The sequence below is a fragment of the Malaclemys terrapin genome, chromosome 7 (assembly GCF_027887155.1).
Source record: "Malaclemys terrapin pileata isolate rMalTer1 chromosome 7, rMalTer1.hap1, whole genome shotgun sequence".
NCBI classification, from domain to species: domain Eukaryota; kingdom Metazoa; phylum Chordata; order Testudines; family Emydidae; genus Malaclemys; species Malaclemys terrapin.
This window is the reverse complement of record NC_071511.1, coordinates 90,968,464-90,987,312: the sequence shown is the minus strand read 5'-3', so window position 1 is coordinate 90,987,312 and position 18,849 is coordinate 90,968,464. Positions and strand designations below refer to the sequence as shown.

The following is an 18,849-nucleotide window of genomic DNA, read 5'->3' as shown; positions in this document are numbered from 1 at the left end:
AAAGAGCCACATATGGGTAATTTCCCACTCCCATAAAGGATTCCTCTACCCATATTGTGTAGCGGGAAGCAGCAAAGAGGCTGCATCTGCAACTAAACTCTGGCTGTACCAGGGCTAAGAGGCAACCCAAATCCCATGCATGCAGTAGAGCTGCATCTCATCCCCTAGAACACTCTTGATGGATTAAGGTAGTGACCCATACTGTCATACCCAGATAACCTGCTTGGGATCAGGGAAGTTGCCATTCAGCACTCCACGGGAACCACCAAGTAAAACCATCCTGCCATGTCACAGAGCAGAAAGGGTGGATGGGATGGGAGTGGCATATTATGTCACCATCACTTCTAATGCATCCGAAGAAGTGGGCAGTAGCCCACGAAAGCTTATGCTCTAATAAATTTGTTAGTCTCTAAGGTGCCACAAGTACTCCTGTTCTTTTAGCTTATTGAAAGTCTCAGAGTCTTCTCCTACTGTAAATGACCCCTTGGTCAAAGAATACAGTACAATGATGCCAAGATCACAAAGCAATGCAAGAACAATCAAAGAATAAAAGATAGGTAGCCACTATCATCCTTAGGTGATGGAGATCAGCTAGGAGACTATTCCTTGGCTGTTTTTTGGAGACCCTACTCTTAGGGTATGTCTACACTACGAAATTAGGTCGAATTTATAGAAGCCAGTTTTATAGATATCGGATTTATATAGTCGATTGTGTGTGTCCCCACATAAAATGCTCTAAGTGCATGAAGCAGGCGGACCGCGTCCACAGTACCGAGGCTAGCGTCAACTTCCGGAGCGTTGCACCGTGGGTAGCTATCCCACAGTTCCTGCAGTCTCTGCCGCCCATTGGAATTCTGGGTTGAGATCCCAATGCCTGATGATGCAAAACAGTGTCGCGGGGGGTTCTGGGTACATGCCGTCAGGCCCCTCCCACTCCATCAGAGCAACGTCAGACAATCGATTCGCGCCTTTTTACCTGGGTTACCTGTGCAGATAACATACCACGGCAAGCATGGAGCCTGCTCAGCTCAGCTCACCGTCACCATATGTCATCTGGGTGCCAGCAGACATGGTACTGCATTGCTACACAGCAGCAGCTAATTGCCTTTTGGCAGTAGACGGTGCAGTATGACTGGTAGCCTTCATCGGCTATCTGGGTGCTGGCAGACATGGGGTTGCATTGCTACACAGCAGCAGCCCCTTGCCTTTTGGCAGTAGATGGTGTATTAAGATTGATATCCATCATCATCGTATTCCAGTTCAATCAGAGGCACCTGGGCAGACATGCTTTGTCTCCTGGAGACTCAGTCCTACCGGCAGTCCTACTGAACCATCTTGACGATGATGGCTAGCAATCGTAGTACAGTATCTTCTGCCAAGCACCCAGAAGATACCGAGGGCTATCAGTCACGCTGCACCGTCTGCTGCCAGCTTAAGATGTAAAAAATAGATGTATTCATTTGCTTCCCCCTCCCTCCGTGAAATCAACGGTCTGCTAAACCCAGGGTTTTGAGTTCAATCTTTGGGGGGGCCATTCTGTGTGACAGTTGTTTGTGTTTCTCCCTGATGCACAGCCACCTTTGTTGATTTTAATTCCCTGTACCTGTACGCCATGTCGTCAGTCGCCCCTCCCTCCCTCCGTCAGTTTCGCACCTTTTTTCAGACCAGACGCCATAGCACTGGGATCATGGAGCCTGCTCAGATCACCGCAGCAATTATGAGCACTATGAACACCATGCGCATTGTCCTGGAGTATATGCAGAGTCAGGACATGCTAAAGCAAAACCAGGACCAGCCGATGAGGCGATTGCAGCACGGCGACGAGAGTGATGAGGAAATTGACAGCCCTCACACAAGGTATGGGCCCCAGCAATGTGCAAATCATGGTGTTACTGGGGCAGGTTCATGCCGTGGAACGCTGATTCTGGGCCCGGGAAACAAACACAGACTGGTGGGACCACATCGTGTTGCAGGTCTGGGATGATGCCCAGTGGCTGCGAAACTTTCGCATGCGTAAGGGCACTTTCATGGAACTTTGTGACTTGCTTTCCCCTGCCCTGAAGCGCCAGAATACCAGGATGAGAGCAGCCCTCACAGTTGAGAAGCGAGTGGCGATAGCCCTGTGGAAGCTTGCAACGCCAGACAGCTACCGGCCAGTTGGGAATCAATTTGGAGTGGGCAAATCTACTGTGGGGGTTGCTGTGATCCAAGTTCCCAGGGCAATCAAAGACCTGCTGATATCAAGGGTAGTGACTCTGGGAAACGTGCAGGTCATAGTGGATGGCTTTGCTGCAATGGGATTCCCAAACTGTGGTGGGGCGATAGACGAAACTCATATCCCTATCTTGGCACCGGAGCACCAAGCCACCGAGTACATAAACCGCAAGGGGTACTTTTCAATGCTGCTGCAAGCCCTGGTGGATCACAAGGGACGTTTCACCAACATCAACGTGGGATGGCTGGGAAAGGTACATGATGCTCGCGTCTTCAGGCATTCTGGTCTGTTTCGAAAGCTGGAGAAAGGGACTTTCTTCCCGGACCAGAAAATAACCGTTGGGGATGTTGAAATGCCTATCGTGATCCTTGGGGACCCAGCCTACCCTTTAATGCCATGGCTCATGAAGCCGTACACAGGCAGCCTGGACAGTAGTCAGGACCTGTTCAACTACAGGCTGAGCAAGTGCCGAATGGTGGTGGAATGTGCATTTGGACGTTTAAAAGCACGCTGGCGCAACTTACTGACTCGCTCAGACCTCAACAAAAAGAATATCCCCATTGTTACTGCTGCTTGCTGTGAGCTCCACAATATCTGTGAGAGTAAGGGGGAGACATTTATGGCGGGGTGGGAGGTTGAGGCACATCGCCTGGCCGCTGATTACGTGCAGCCAGACACCAGGGCGGTTAGAAGAGTACAGCAGGGCGCGGTGCGCATCAGAGAAGCTTTGAAAACGAGTTTTGTGACTGGCCAGGCTACGGTGTGAAACTTCTGTTTGTTTCTCCTTGATGAACCCTCCGCCCCCCCCCCAACCCGGTTCACTCTACTTCCCTGTAAACCAACCACCCCACCCCCCATTCGAGCACCGCTTGCAGAGGCAATAAAGGCATTGTTACTTCCCATTCATGCATTCTTTATTAATTCATCATACAACTAGGGGGATAATTGCCAAGGTAGCCCGAGAGGGGTGGGGGAGGAGGGAAGGAAAAGGACACACTGCAGTTTAAAACTTTAACACTTATTGAAGGCCAGCCTTCCAATTCTCGGGAAATCATCTGGGGTGGAGTGACTGGGTGGCCGGAGGCCCCCCCACTGTGTTCTTGGGTGTCTGGGTGAGGAGGCAGTGGGACTTGAAAAGGAGGGCTGTTGGTTACACAGGGGCTGTAGCAGCGGTCTCTGCTCCTGCTGCCTTTCCTGCAGCTCAACCATATGCTGGAGCATATCAGTTTGATGCTCCAGTAGCTGGAGCATCGACTCTTGCCTTCTGTCTGCAAGCTGACACCACCTATCATCTTCAGCCCACCACTTGCTCTGTTCATCCCGCGATTCAGCTCGCCACCTCTCCTCTCGTTCATATTGTGCTTTTCTGTAGTCTGACATTGACTGTCTCCACGCATTCTGCTGTGCTCTTTCAGTGTGGGAGGACATCTGAAGTTCCGTGAACATATCATCCCAAGTCCGCCGTTTTCTCCTTCTAATCTTTGCTAGCCTCTGCAAAGGAGAAACATTTGCAGCTGGTGGAGGACAAGGGAGAGGTGGTTAAAAAAGACACATTTTAGAGAATAATGGGTACACTCTTTCACGTTAAATTTTGCTGTTCACGTTACACAGCACATGTGCTTTCGTTACAAGGTCGCATTTTTCCTCTTATATTGAGGGCCTGCCGGTTTGGTGTGAGAGATCACTCATGCAGTGCCAGGCAACAGAATTCGGCTTGCAGGCAGCCATGGTAAGCCACAGTCTTTTGGCTTTTTTAACCCTTGTAACATGTGGGAATGGTTTCAAACAGTAGCGCCCTCATTTCCCATACCAAGGACCCGTTGGGTTGGCCATTTGAAATGGGTTTGCAATGTAAAAGGAGAGGCTGGGGTTTCCGGGTTAACATACAGCACAAACCCAACTACCCCCCCGCCACACACACAATTCTCTGGGATGATCCCTTCACCCCTCCCCCCGCCCCACCGCATGGCTAACAGCGAGGAACATTTCTGTTCAGCCGAGCAGGAACGGGCACCTCTGAATGCCCCCTTAATAAAATCACCCCATTTCAACCAGGTGAATGATATCACTCTCCTGAGGATAACAAAGAGAGATAAGGAATGGATGTTGTCTGCATGCCAGCAAACACCAGGACCATACGCTGCCATGCTTTGTTATGCAATGATTCCAGACTATGTGCTACTGGCCTGGAGTGGTAAAGTGTCCTACAATGGCAGACGGGATAAGGCAGCCCTCCCCAGAAACCTTTTGCAAAGGCTTTGGGAGTACATGAAGCAGAGCTTTCTGGAGATGTCCCTGGAGGATTTCCGCTCCATCCCCATACACGTTAACAGACTTTTCCAGTAGCTGTACTGGCCGCGATTGCCAGGGAAAATTAATCATTAATCATTAAACACGCTTGCTTTTAAACCATGTGTGATATTTACAAAGGTACACTCACCAGAGGTCCCTTGTGTGCCCTCAGGGTCTGTGAGCACGCCTTGGGTGAGTTCGGGGGTTACTGGTTCCAGGTCCAGGGTGATAAACATATCCTGGCTGTTGGGGAAACCGGTTTCTCTGCTTCCTTGCTGTGAGCTATCTTCATTGTCTTCCTCATCATCATCTTCTGCGTACCTCGAACCCGCTTCCCTGTTGCATGTTTCTCCATTGATGGAGTCAAAGCACACCGTTGGGGTAGTGGTGGCTGCACCCCCTAGAATGGCATGCAGTTCCGCGTAGAAGCGGCATGTTTGCGGCTCTGCCCCGGACCTTCCGTTTGCCTGTCTGGCTTTGTGGTAGGCTTGCCTTAGCTCTTTAATTTTCACGCGGCACTGCTGTGCGTCCCTGTTATGGCCTCTGTCCTTCATGGCCTTTGAGACCTTTTCTAATATTTTGCCATTTCATTTACTGCTACGGAGTTCAGCTAACACTGATTCGTCTCCCCATATGGCAAGCAGATCCCGTACCTCCCGTTCTGTCCATGCTGGAGCTCTTTTGCGATCCTGGGACTCCATCATAGTTACCTGTGCTGATGAGCTCTGCGTGGTCACCTGTGCTCTCCACGCTGGGCAAACAGGAAATTAAATTCAAAAGTTCGCGGGGCTTTTCCTGTCTACCATGTCAGTTCATCTGAGTTGATAGAGCTGTCCAGAGCGGTCACAATGAAGCACTGTGGGATAGCTCCCGGAGGCCAATAACATCGAATTCCGTCCACACTACCCCAAATCCGACCCGCAAAGGCCGATTTTAGCGCTAAGCCCCTCGTCGGAAGTGAAGTAAAGAAACCAGTTTAAAGGGCCCTTTAAGTCGAAAGAACGGGCTTCGTCGTGTGGATGTGTCCAGGCTTAATTCGATTTAACCCTGCTAAAGTCAACCTAAACTCGTAGTGTAGACCAGGGCTTAGGCTATTACTTTCTTAGCTGAGGGGACTACTTAAGGCCAATATGTACTTCTGGAAGGTGTTCTGATACTATGCTGAGAGTGGTATAGGAACCACAATAAAGTAGAACAAAGCAAGGGACCTACCTGATTCCTAGTGATAAGATGTTCCAGAACGTTTTAATGTGTCTGTAAAGGTAAGTTAAGGTGTACCAGAAGGTTTCAATATGATGTACAACATTGCGCTGTATGTAAAAAATGTAGACACTTGCTCTGAGGTTCAAGAATAAGTGAGCAGCAGACCTACTGAGAGTATGCAAGTGAGGATAAAGATGGAAAAGAATAATATTGATGTTATGGCAGGGGGCTCTATTATAGACCACCAAATCAAGAGGAGGAAGTAGCTGAAGCATTCTCCAAGCAGTAACAAGATTAACTAACACACATGAACTAGTATTAATGGGAGATTTTAACTTCCCTGATATCTGTTGGAAGACGAATACAAAAAAACATAATTCATCCTGCAAGTTCTTAGCGTGTGTAGGGACAACTTTCTGAATCAGCAAGTTAAGGAAACAACTACGGGTTCATGCATTTTGGATCTGTTTTTGCCCAACAGGGATGAATTAGTTTCAAACACAAAGGAAGTGATCATGATCAGATAGAGTTCAAAATCTTAAGGAAAGGAGGACATGAGAACAGCAAAACAAGGACACTGGACTTCAAAAAGGCAGATTTCAACCAACTCAGGGAAATAGTAGGCAAGGTCCCAGGGAAAAAAACAGTTAGGAAGAAAAGGAATTGAAAGGGGGCTGGCAGTTCCTAAAAGATGTAACACTAGAGGCTCAACATCAAGCTACTCTCATGCAGAGGAAATATAAGAGCCACAGGAGACCAATGTGTCTTCATAATGAGATTTTTAGCTATCTAAAAAACAAAAGGGATATATATAAGAAATGGAAGGTGGGGCTGTTATGTTATCTGATTAAAATAGGACCATATAGATCATTGTTGCAACCACTGTTACATAATTGCAACAACCTTGTACAAAATGTGGCATGTAAGATGTCTATGGAAAGATTATGACTCGCTGAATATGATTATGCTATTTGTCTGCATGTATCACTTTTGAATTTGAAGTTATGAGTATTGGCTCTATACCTGTATTTCAAATCTTTGCTCTTGAGGTAACGCCCACAAGGTAGTTAGCCAGCACATCTTGTAGGGACTATTCAAATTAAGTGGCTCATCAAGGAGCACTTAATTTACAAAGGAAGATGCCCATCTACTCTTAATGGACTTTCCTGCTGTGACTAGGCAAAATTATGCATGGACATGTGACTTGTCCATGTGACTCCAAACACCATCTTGTTACTGTAATTTTCCACAGTAAGAACAATGGGATTCCCGCCACATGGCAGAAGCTATAAAAGGCCCTGGAACACTTCCGCGCTTCAGTTTACTTGGCTCCCAAAGTATTTATGTGGCTTAATTAAATTTATGCCATTTAAACAGCCTACTTAATTATAATAGCAATGGACAGTGCTACTACAGTTACAGGTCTGCCAACAATCCCATCTATATAAAGTCAGTTTTTGAAAGATTTATAACTGGACAAGGGTTGAAATTTAGGTTAGATGGCTCAGGAGTGAAGACAACTTTGGGCAGGTAAATGAAGAATAATACAAAATATGATTTAAATTAATTTGTGGATTTTAAGTAAGAAGAGCAAATACAAAGTATTATTATGGACAACATCACAGCGGTCACTATTAAAAGCCAATATTTACATACCACACAGTGGATAAATGTTGTCTTTTTAATGGCCAATAATGTCTGATTTTTAAGTTTATTTACAAACCTAAAATAAAATCTCTATGTCTTTAACAAACGTAGAAGTTAAAAAATAGAATTATCTATGCCCTGCAGCTCTTTCACCTTGTGCTGTGATCTGACATGTCTTGTTAATTTTTAAAACTATCTGTATAAACTACACTTACATACTGCCCTCCCACCAGCATGGAAGAAGTGTCATATTCAGTTGAGCAGACCTCAAGTCGCTGCCTCGCACATGGGCTGGGACAAGGGGCCCAGACCGTTGTTGTGTGTTTCTCTCTATCAGATGGACCCAGAGCTCTAGACTGCTTACGGCTCAGTCCCACTAGTGTGACCCGAGGCCGAGGACTAAACCCCAAGACAACGAGGCAGAGTGGCCTCCCTCCCCGCTGGAGAGTGAGGGAGCACTACAGGCAGCATAGCACGAGTTTACTACGAGTGTTTGAAGACCCAGCAGATGAGCACAGACAGGAGGTGCTCTTGCAGATGACTCCTATATTTGCAGGCTTACTGTGACCTTTCCCTGCAGATCTATAACCTTCCCATCTTCCTGCCATCCTTTGAATCCATCACCCATGAGGGGACAATTCCTAGAAATGATATTAGGAGATCATCATGCAGTTCTGTTCTGAGTATCTCCGTGGAAGTGGGTGATCTAGCCACTCTGCCTCTGAAAATGAATCCTTGGTTTCAAAGTACTAATGTTGAAGGCACCTACATAATTAATATTTAATATAATATTTAAGTTCCATGTCTGAAACTGGAAGCTATTATTAACAGTAACTCTTAGCTTTATATTCTGAGAGCAGGGAAAGCATTCATTAATTTTCCCAAGTTTTCAAATTCTCAGATCCATATATCAAATTACTGCACACCAGGGGTTTGTTTACCATGTTAATTTTGCAATGGATCTTTTATTTTAGTTTCTATATTAAGGTGCATGATGAAATTATGTCTTGTTTAGTCATGCTTTAGAAAATTATGGGCAATATGTAAATGAGAATCGCCTGACTTAAGCTAGAAGAGTTCCTTCATTAGTTCACATGGCTGAAACCGCACAAGAAATAATACAGAAAATCTATTCTGCTTCCACCCAGGTCCCCCATTTTGTTTGTCATTTATGTCTGTCTGTTTAATGAGGTATGTGCCAGCATTTTTTTTTTTTTTCAGAAAAAAGTCACATTATAGTATTAGTTGACTAAAATATATTTATATACATTTAGTTATTAATGCCAATATCTTTTCAGAGATTTTCTGTGATCAGTTAGGCCATACACCGTCCACAATCAGTTTTGGAAGTCTTTGCAAAACACTGATTTACAGTATCTTAAAGACCATCTGATGCCTCAAGAAAAATATTGCAACACTATATAGAAACAATTGTTATAGAATATTTATATTATTTTCTTTACTTCTTTCTTCATTCCTTGGAAATTTGCATGAAAACAAAATTTTCTAACTGTGAAAGTGTTAATGTGTTTCTATTGCTTATTCTCCACCTGATGTTTTAGGTCTTAAAGCCTGGTTGGTGGGTATTGGCATACTGCCATTGATTTCAATCCTTGTAAAGTGACCTAGCTCTGTTGGAGATGTAGAACTGGAAAAATTTTTTCCATCAAAGCTATTTCTGGAGAAGAATACTTTTTGGAAATATTTCATCACTTTTAATAATATGGGTGAAATTGACTCCAGTCATAGCTAACTACCTGCAATGAATACATTTAAGAGACCCTGGGGGGTCTTCGCCTTTCTATGCAGCATGGGTCATGGGTCATTTCCAAGTTTAAACTAGTTTAAATGGTGAATTCTCTGTAACTTGAAGTCTTTAAATCATGTTTTGAAGACTTCAGTAACTCAGCCAGAGGTTAGGGGTCTGTTACAAGAGAGGGTGGGTGAGATTCTATGGCCTGCAATGTGCAGGAGATAGATCAGATGATCATGATGGCCCTTCTGATCTTAAAGTCTAGGAGTCTGTGATTAGTATTATGAATATTTATGCTATGATAAAAAATTAATCAACTCCATTAAGTTAATTAAACTAATAATTGGGATTCATAGGAAAATAGATTTTCAGCACATCAAACATACAACTCCCATGGATACCAAAATCATAGAAGTATAAAGCTCTATCTCCACTGACATTTGAAACTGCATTAACAGTTTGTCACAAGACTCATGAATGTGTCCAAACTTGCATTTAGTTGTTTTAACAACAGTTTCATTAACACTCATTAAATAACACAACTGAAATGTCTACTGTAGGAAGAGCACAAATTTTAGTTGCTAATCATTAGTCCCCAGTAGTCTACAATTAAACATGAGAGATGCGATGGTAAGGTGAGGTAATATCTTTTATTGGACCAACTTCTGTTGGTGACATGGACAAGCTTTTAAGCTTACACAGATCTTTTCTTCAGGTCTAGGAAACGTACTCAGTGTCACAGCTAAATACAAGGTGGAACAGATTGTTTAGCATAAGTAGTTAATGTATTTCAAGGAACCATTCAAGGTGAAGTGGCCCATTAAACATGACTGGCAACAAACATTTGTGTGGTCTCTACATTAGAATTTACGGCCATCTGAGTTAACATGCATTAATTAACGTGTTAAACCATGACTAAAATTTCAATTGTACATATACTTCATCTGTTAATAGAAAGGTGCTAATAGAGTTTGAATGTTAATGTAGATAAGGGCTCAGCAATAAATTATTAGTCTTGCTGTAAACACTGCATATGATGGGAGGTGCTCAGATAGTACAGTGATGGGTGCCATTATAAAAAAAAAAAACAACTTGGATGAATGGATAGAATTTCAGGTTCTAAAGCCTCCACTCTCCTATTTCTCTCTGGTCTGTCTAAAATGCTATAGCCAAACTGTATCTATTTCCCTACACATTGACCTTGTCTCCCCATATTTTCAGTCTCCACAGTGGCTTCCCCCTCTTCTCTCACTTAATCTTCAAGTTTCTCTTCACCTTAAAGACTTGGCCTCTTTAATTCAGCTTCACTCTTTATGACCCCTGTCTTTTCTTTGCTCATTCCCAATTTTATGCCTTCTTTCTTCCTAAAAATATTGTGAGTTCTAAACTAAATTCCAAACTTGGTACGTTTGATGTTCAAGTTCAGTTTTAATTCTGGAAAAACAAATTCTGTGCTGTTACATTTCCCCCCTTTTAAAAACAATATAAAATAAAATTAATAAAATACTGTTCTAGTGGTCACAAACAGGACAAGGTTGCATTTGAATAGAACAGTTTACATAGCGTAGGTTTCTGCTTAGTCAGAACAACATGCTTTAAAAATTAGATTATCCTTGAAGAGCAATCATTTAAATTAACAGTGAATTTAAAAAAAAAAGTTTAAAAAGTTTAAACCTTTTAATCCAAAAATATTCTAAAGGGTTTGTAAAACCCTAACTTCTGCCAAGTTCTTCTGACCCAAGTACACAGATAACCTTAGCTGTAATGGCATATAGTTCAAGTATATAAATGTTTCAGACCAAATTCAACCCTGGTGTAAGAAGATGCAACTCCCATTTAAGGCCCAAGGGTTGAATTTAGCACTTCATACCTACATTTATAGAAGAGAAGACTAATGTAAGCAAGTTTTTGCTTCTCGGAAGTTGCAACCCTTCCAGCAGAGCTGAATTTGGCCTGAAGGATTAATCTCTCTGAGACATAGGACCTGAATTACCACTGTGTTACCCAGTCAGTGGAGTCAGACTGACACAAAAATGGATCCGCTCAGTGCTGAATCAGGCCTGTGGTGTTCAGAGATGGGGAATATATTAAATAATTTCCTGAACATTTGTCTGAAGAAAAACCCACTTCTGTGCCACTTCTGTGTTCACTTTATGCAAATATAGATGCAAATAAATTCACTGGCAGGAATGTTCATGACAATAGCAAATTTTAAGCAAATATAACAGAATAGTAACCAAAGTCAGTTTTGAACTCAGAAAAGTACTTTCACTGGAAACCTGGAAACATTCAGACAGCTAAGAAACATACGTGATACCATGTAACCTGTAAATCACTGTATAAACCACTATGCATGCAGAATCAAAATGAACCACCACAGCTGAAATTTCAAATATTGACTACTCACAATGAAGTACTAATGAAAAAAAATACTGATCAAGATTATCCGCAGAAATGATTCAGCAAATAATTTCAAATAGTGATTAAACTTTAAAAAAAATCATTAACTACTTGTGGATAATTCAAATTCATTCATTAAATTACTTGCTATATTATAAATAAGTGAATAAATAAAAACAAAACTGTATATAAATGATAATTTACCTTATTTCAAAGGCTTCACTCACATTTTAAGTGTTTAAAAATGGACATTTCTAAGCCTCTATAAAAACTTTAAACACACATAAGGATGATTTAGTAAAAAGAAAGAGAAACACACCTCTTCTACATCATTGTCCAAAGCTATGATTTGTAGTGAAGAAGTCAAATTCTGGTTGTCAGAGATGGTTGTGCCCACTGGAGAGGACTCCAGAATAAACCCCTCATACAGAGATTCTGTGAAGTAAGGCTTCTGATTGTTCTCATCCAGGACTTCGATATGTAAATTGGCAAAGGCAGGAAGTGGATGACCATTGTCTTGTTCTGCCTAAAAAGACACAAATCTGATTGGCTATGGACTCTTTATCTAATTTATTAATCTCTTTATAGAGTATATAATTGACTCAGCTCAAGTACAACTATGAATAGTCAATAATTACTACTGCTTTACTTTCAAGGGTAACAATACTTTCACACAGATAACTAATATTTAGTATTTCTCTGCTTATTTTGAAACATCACATCTCAGAAAAGACACATATACTAACCAAAGAATTAACTAACAAGGCAGATACTATAGATTTAGTCATGTTGATTTTAATAACTAGAGAGAAGCTCAAGACATACAGTATTAGTAAAAATAATTGTTTAATATATCAGTGGTTATAAAAAATCTCTTGCAATGAAGATGAGAGAAGCCACAAATCTCTGCATATATGTATTCACTGGACAATATAATTACCACCTAGAGTCTAGGTGTGAGCAAACTTTTTGGCCTGAGGGCCACATCTGGGTATGGAAATTGTATGGTGGACCATGAATGCTCAAGTAATTGGGGGTTGGGGGGGGCGGGAGGGCTCTGGCTGGGGTGGGGGCTCAGGGATGAGGCAGGGGATGAAGGAGGATGCTCCAGGCTGGGACTGAGGGGTTCGGAGGGCGGAGGGGTATCAGGGGATTGGGGCATAGAAGGGGGGCAGGCTCCGGGCGGCGCTTACCTCAAGTAGCTCCCAGAAACAATGGCATGTCCTCCCTCTGGCTCCTACGCAGAGGTGCGATTAGAGGCCAATGGGAGATCGGGGGCGGCACTTGGGGTGGGGGCAGCGTGTGGAGTCCCCTGGCTCTTCCTACACGTAGGAGCTGGGGGAGGGGGAGATTTGCCACTGCTTCCGGGAGCCATGCGGAGTGGGGCAAGACCCCAACCCCGCTCCCCAGCTGGAGCGCCACTAGCCAGAACCAGTAATTCCTACTCAGGTAAAATCCTCATTTGGGACAGTGGCAGACATTAGGAAGCAAAGCTCCTATTGTTTAGATGACAATGGCAAAAGACTCTGAATACTTGACAGAAACCTCCCTTTTAAAAGAAAGTCAGGAACGCACTAAGCTGTAACTAGATATGCCTTGTATTTTCTCTTGACTGTGCCAAATTTGCACACGTTATTGCTTTTCAGATCCAATATCTTACATATGTGGCCCAGAGGTTAAAACTCACTGCAAAGCAGTTTTACACAATTCTAGTTTTGATTGACACAGATTTTTGTATAATTTAGAATCCTTTGGAATAGTAAAATGAAAAAAAAAAACATTTAAAATGTGAAGGGAGGAAAAAAACCTATTTTCTACTGATCCCTACACTATATATTTATGCATTACTAGGAATGGACCTAATACTTGTAATAAATGAGGAATTAGAATATAAACCCTCTCTACCTTTCAAGAGATTTAGCTGAAAGGGGGAAGGGAACTTGACTGAAATTTCCCTATATGGTATAGGATACCTTTTACAGTTCTTATGTTAGAAAAGAATAAAATACATTTTGTCCTGTCTTATACACCATATAACCTCATTGAATTTGGTTTAGCATGATTAAAGTGAAAGAAATATTTTAATCTCCACTTTCCTGCCTTTCAGGATTTTACCAAATATAAACAACTGTGTATTGTATGCATGCAAAATATGTGACATTTTGTGTTAGGACTCAGAGTAAGCTCAGAAATGAAATGAGACAACAACACTTATGTCTCCCTTGAGGACGAGGAGTATTTTCCCCTGATATCTATGAGAAGTCTCATAGAAGTATGAGTTTATTCATAAATACACCAGTAATTACTTCCTTACAAGCACTGAAAAACTCCCTTACGTTAACATATGCTGCTTAAGCAGAAAGAGTGTTGAGAATCTGAAGAGAAGTCCTGTATTTAAAGAGAAATCTTCCAATGAAAATGCAAACTGAATGCAACCAGGAGGGGACTAAGGAAAAGAGATGCAAAAGGAGCTTAATTTAGCCTTTTGGCTTCTGGTTATATTCCAGGAACAGCATGAGTACTTGCTGTTTTCCTTCTCTAAGGTTTTACTCATGAAAAGTCAACAAAGGAGTCTGAGGAGCCTTATTTGATGATAGTTACTTATTAATTCAAATAATCAAATGGAATTAAAAGTAAACATGTAAGTAAAACACTAGCTACAGAAGTTCACTGACATATTAATATGTACTATTTGTAATATACTTAGTGGAATTATTTTCTCATCGTTATATTATTTAAACAAATACCACTCTCAAAGTATTATTACTATATTCTATCATTATAAATTGGACATTCAATTTACATACAGAATTAGAACTGCCAACAAATTTCAAGTATTTACATATACATTCAGACACAAATATATACCTGCATGCTTAGACAAACCAAATATTTTGAAACTTTATGAATATATGATATTATTTCAGTAATTAGCAAAACACAACATCTTTTAAGAAGTAATTTCTTCAAACAGATTTTTTTAATCAATTCATTTCAGACCACTTTGCCTACAAAAAGAGGTGCTTTCTGTGTATATCTGAGTGCTTAAGTTAAAGAGGCAGTAATGTTTGCAGAAATAGAATTTTTAAGTGATATGCTTGAGCGCTAATGGAAACTAAATATTGACTTCTCATAGAGCACTGTTTGTGACCAATTCAAAGACTTTAAAATGCTTGGGAAAAGTTTCGAATAATTTTAATAAAAATACATCCAAAGAAATCATGATATGCTACTGATTATTCCATAAGCAGAAAAAAAAGAGAGAATAAAGTAGTCATTATGAATAATTCACGCAGCTCTAAATGTATGCTAGTAGACCAAAAAACAGGTTTTGTACACTTGTTGCCTGGGTGAATCTGGCCTTTATCTCCAATATTTGCCTCAGGAACCTGAATCAGAGATAAAGATGTAATATCATAAGATTATGAGAAGTTTCCAGATTTATGTTTTAAAACACTTCTGACTCATGACTCCATTTTAGCTGTGTTTGGGCCTTTTTTTACCATGAACATATGGATTGTTTCTATTCACAAAGATTTTGTGAAATATATTTGCTTGTGAACAAGAAGTGTGCATCCGAAGAAGTGAGGTTTTTACTCACGAAAGCTTATGCCCAAATAAATCTGTTAGTCTTTAAGGTGCCACCAGACTCCTTGTTGTTCTTGTGAACAAAGGTATTCATTTATGAAAATAATTATTTTTATTCACTATTACTAAGTTATTCTCATGTTTAAAAAAATTCAGTTATCTAGACAAGAAACAGAAATACTCTGTGACTTAGATATCCAATCACACAAAGAATAATGAAAAATCAAAATGCTCTGCAGATAGATCCAAAGGCTGTAATTTGTTTGAATAAAATAATTTGAAACAAATTACAAATAAAAAAAATCATGAACATTATGGTTAGTTTGTTGATTTTATTTGAATATGAGAAAAAGGATAAATTCACAGAATCAATTATTTATCTGGAACAGTCTGACCAGCATTAGTTTACACTGTTTATACTTTTAGTCTATAATGCCATACTCAATTTCTTTGGCAGTATCCATGTGGCTTCTCAGGTTTCATTCTTTCATTTTAAAAGATGCAGTTACATAAAACATACGTTTGTTTCTGACACTCAGTTCTGCTAGTAAAAGGAAAGCTGAAAACAAGTTAATTATCTTCATCTCTCCTTTAAAAAAAAAAAACAAAAAAAAAAACTCTGACTCCTTTGTTTCTGGATCCAAAGTGTTTCCACCTGCTTGCTTTTCTCTTTGGATACCTGCATTTACTGTGTTTTTAAAGCATTTGTTCATGCTTTATTTGATTACACCATAGGAGGGCAATCAGGGAAGCCTAGCCTGCCAGAAACTATGTGTATCACAACCCAATCACAGTGGAGATGCAATCCACTTCCAGGTTGTAGCTTGCTCTCTAGCTGAGAACCATGGCGTTATAATAGACTTTTGTAAACTATACTTTCCAAGGATAAAGTTCAGCATTCTGTTTACAGGACCTGTTCTCACAAGCAAGTGAATCCTATGAATAATTCCTATTACATTAATACCGGAGCGAATTTTCTTTTTATTGATTGTAGATGAGATTATTATATTTGAAAGTATAAATATTTTATTATCTAGTTTCTTTAGTGATACATTCTGAAACATTTAGAATGGACAACTTTGTATTTTTTTTCCAAATACAAAATTCACTGCTATTTGGGATACTATGGGTCACAGTTTATTTTATATTATTCGTTTCATTTAAATACAACATAAAATAATTACTATCCTGGGCTCTAATCAAACTTCATTGATTAAAAAATATTATTCTAGGCTTGGATGACTGCAGAATAATTGGATTCTGCCTTACCATGTTGTACCTTGTGTTACTAACAGTCAGTGATCCTTCCAGACAATTATGGATTGACTCTAATGGATCTCAAATGGAATCCACTGTTCCTCAGTGAAAGCAAAGTAGTCTGTAATTATGGTGACAAAAGGGTTTAAAATGAAGAAAAATTAAGGTATAACTCAGGCCTTCATCAGGGCCATAAGGACATGGAAAATCATCTATGGGGGAAAAAAAGCTCAAACCAAAAACCTAATGAAGCCTTCTTCTCCAATACAGCTATTTATCTATAAAGACATTTTGACTTTTCGTATGCTGTTATAATAATCGCTCATAACAGAGCAGCCAGATCCTTTACACTATATACAAAGGACTGATTACAGTGTAAGTAAATATCAGAATAATGCTGAGAAAACTTATTTTGTTAGGTAAGTGAACATAAGAGGGAAAATGACAAAATAAAATAAGACTTGTTAAATAATGCTCAAATCAAATATGTTTAATCCTATTTATCATGTAAACTGCTGTAGAATGATGCAATGATTTCATATATTAAATGCAGTTTGCAGTATTTGTATATTTATAGCAATCAATCCATTCCTTAGATCAATGGTTCTCAACCAGGGGTCTGGGGCCCCCTGGAGGGCTGCAAGCAAGTTTCAGGATGTCCGCCAAGCAGGATAGAAAGCCAAAGCCTCACCACATGGGAATGAAGTCCGGGGTGGGGCCCTGAGCCCCACTGCCCGGAAATGAAGCAGAAGCCTGAGCAACTTAGCTTTACAGTGCCCCCCTGTGGCATGGGGCCCCTGCCAATTGTCCTGCTTGCTACCCCCTAATGCCACCCCTGGCTTTTATATACAGAAAAGCCGTTGTTGTGGCATAGATGGGCCATAAAGTTAAACCAGAATCTGAAAAGGTACAACTGACTACATTGCTAAACTTGAAAAAATGTTCTATACATAACCAGTATTAAAATATCTGATGAAAGCATTAGAAGGAGGATACTTAAAGTGCTGCTGCAGCAAAGGACCATCCTTAAAGCGCTGCCGTGGCCCCGCTTTAATATTGCTGCCCTGCCCCCTCCCCCCACCCACCGTCGGCGGCCCTGCCGGTACGGACCCTACTGGCAGGGCCCCCAACAGGGGAGGCAAAAGGAGGCAGCGCTTTAATGTGGGCTTGTTATGGGCCAGTGCGAGTTCTTACCGGTATGGCGTACCGGCCCATACCGGCTAACTTTCACCCCTGCAGGGAGGTGAGTTATCAATAGCAATGGGAGAACCCCTCCCTTTGCTGAAGTGAGCTTCTACACTGAAGCGTTATAGTGGTGCAGCTGGTTACAGGGTATGATTTGAACAAAATAAAGAAAACTTGTAATTTAAGACAAGGGTAACCTGCCCTGCCCCGCACAGTTTTGGGTGAATGTACTCTGCCCTGCACTCATCCTTTTGCGTCAGTGTAATGATAAAAAAGTTCATCCATGGTTCTAAGGCTTCTCTGCTAGAACAGCAAATAAAAGGCATTATCTTAACCCTAATTGGGATGCTAAGTGAAACAACAAAGTCACACATTATTCTGTTTTCCCTCACAGAGAGCACTGTTTCCAGAAAATGTCCTGTTCGGTGTAAGTCACTTTGACAAATACTGTTCTAGTACAACATTTTTTCTGGCATCTAGGGTTTTATGGAGCGGCGTATCACCCACGAGCTAGAGCCCGAGAATGAGAATCTGAAATTCTGCATTCTATTCAGGGTTTTTCCACTGACTGGGAAGCATGGGAGCAGGGGGGGGGGGCAAAGAGGAGGCAGAAAGTTCCCTAAAGCAGGAGAAAAGAGGAATGGAGCCAACGTGGGGCAAGTAGTGAGACATCTCCCAAGGGATGGTGTGGGGGATGAGGGACTAGAGACTAAAATGGAAGGCAGACTCCAAGTATCTAGAGTTGGCACTAGCTACCCTGTGGTTCTCAGACTCCCCAGGTTCAGAAAATCACGTCCCCTCTCTGTCTTTCTGCAAGGCAATAAAATACCTCTGCCTCTCGGAGGAGCATTCAGCAAAAAATTATTATTTAATTTCATGATTTCTAGTTCACTGTGGAGGCACAGAATACAGCCTTTACAGTGCATCTTTGGATCAGGTACTGAACTTGTTTGTTTCAGAAAACCTATCGCAAAATCCACTGAGACCAAGTTGCATGTAGTTTACATATCCTGCTTGAATACTGTTCCTGCTCTCCACTCCCTTAAAGTGCACTTCTCTGCTTGGCTGAGTTTGGAAGGTATGGTGCAGCTGTAATTAGAAGTAAAAGGAAAGAACCCCAGCACAACCCCAGATTGTATATTGCTGATATATTTGTTATAGATAGCCTAATGACACACACAACCTAACTTTATATTGGCTGTAAGTTGGGAGTAAATTAGTTCCCACTCCGCTGATCCCTCCTCCCCTTCTCACTCTGCCAGTCTACCTCTTCCTTCGTGACATTACGCCTCGCTCATCTGCAGACCAC

General features: G+C 41.3%; 1 protein-coding gene across 1 annotated transcript in view; it reads right to left on the bottom strand.

The window, feature by feature from the left end:
- PCDH15 (protocadherin related 15) overlaps positions 1 to 18,849 on the bottom strand; it is a 1,464,924-nt gene that overhangs the window by 336,279 nt on the left and 1,109,796 nt on the right. The window contains exon 13 of the mRNA XM_054035363.1: positions 11,830 to 12,036. Coding sequence (XP_053891338.1) covers positions 11,830 to 12,036 — 207 coding nt within the window. The remainder of the gene's footprint in view (positions 1 to 11,829; positions 12,037 to 18,849) is intronic.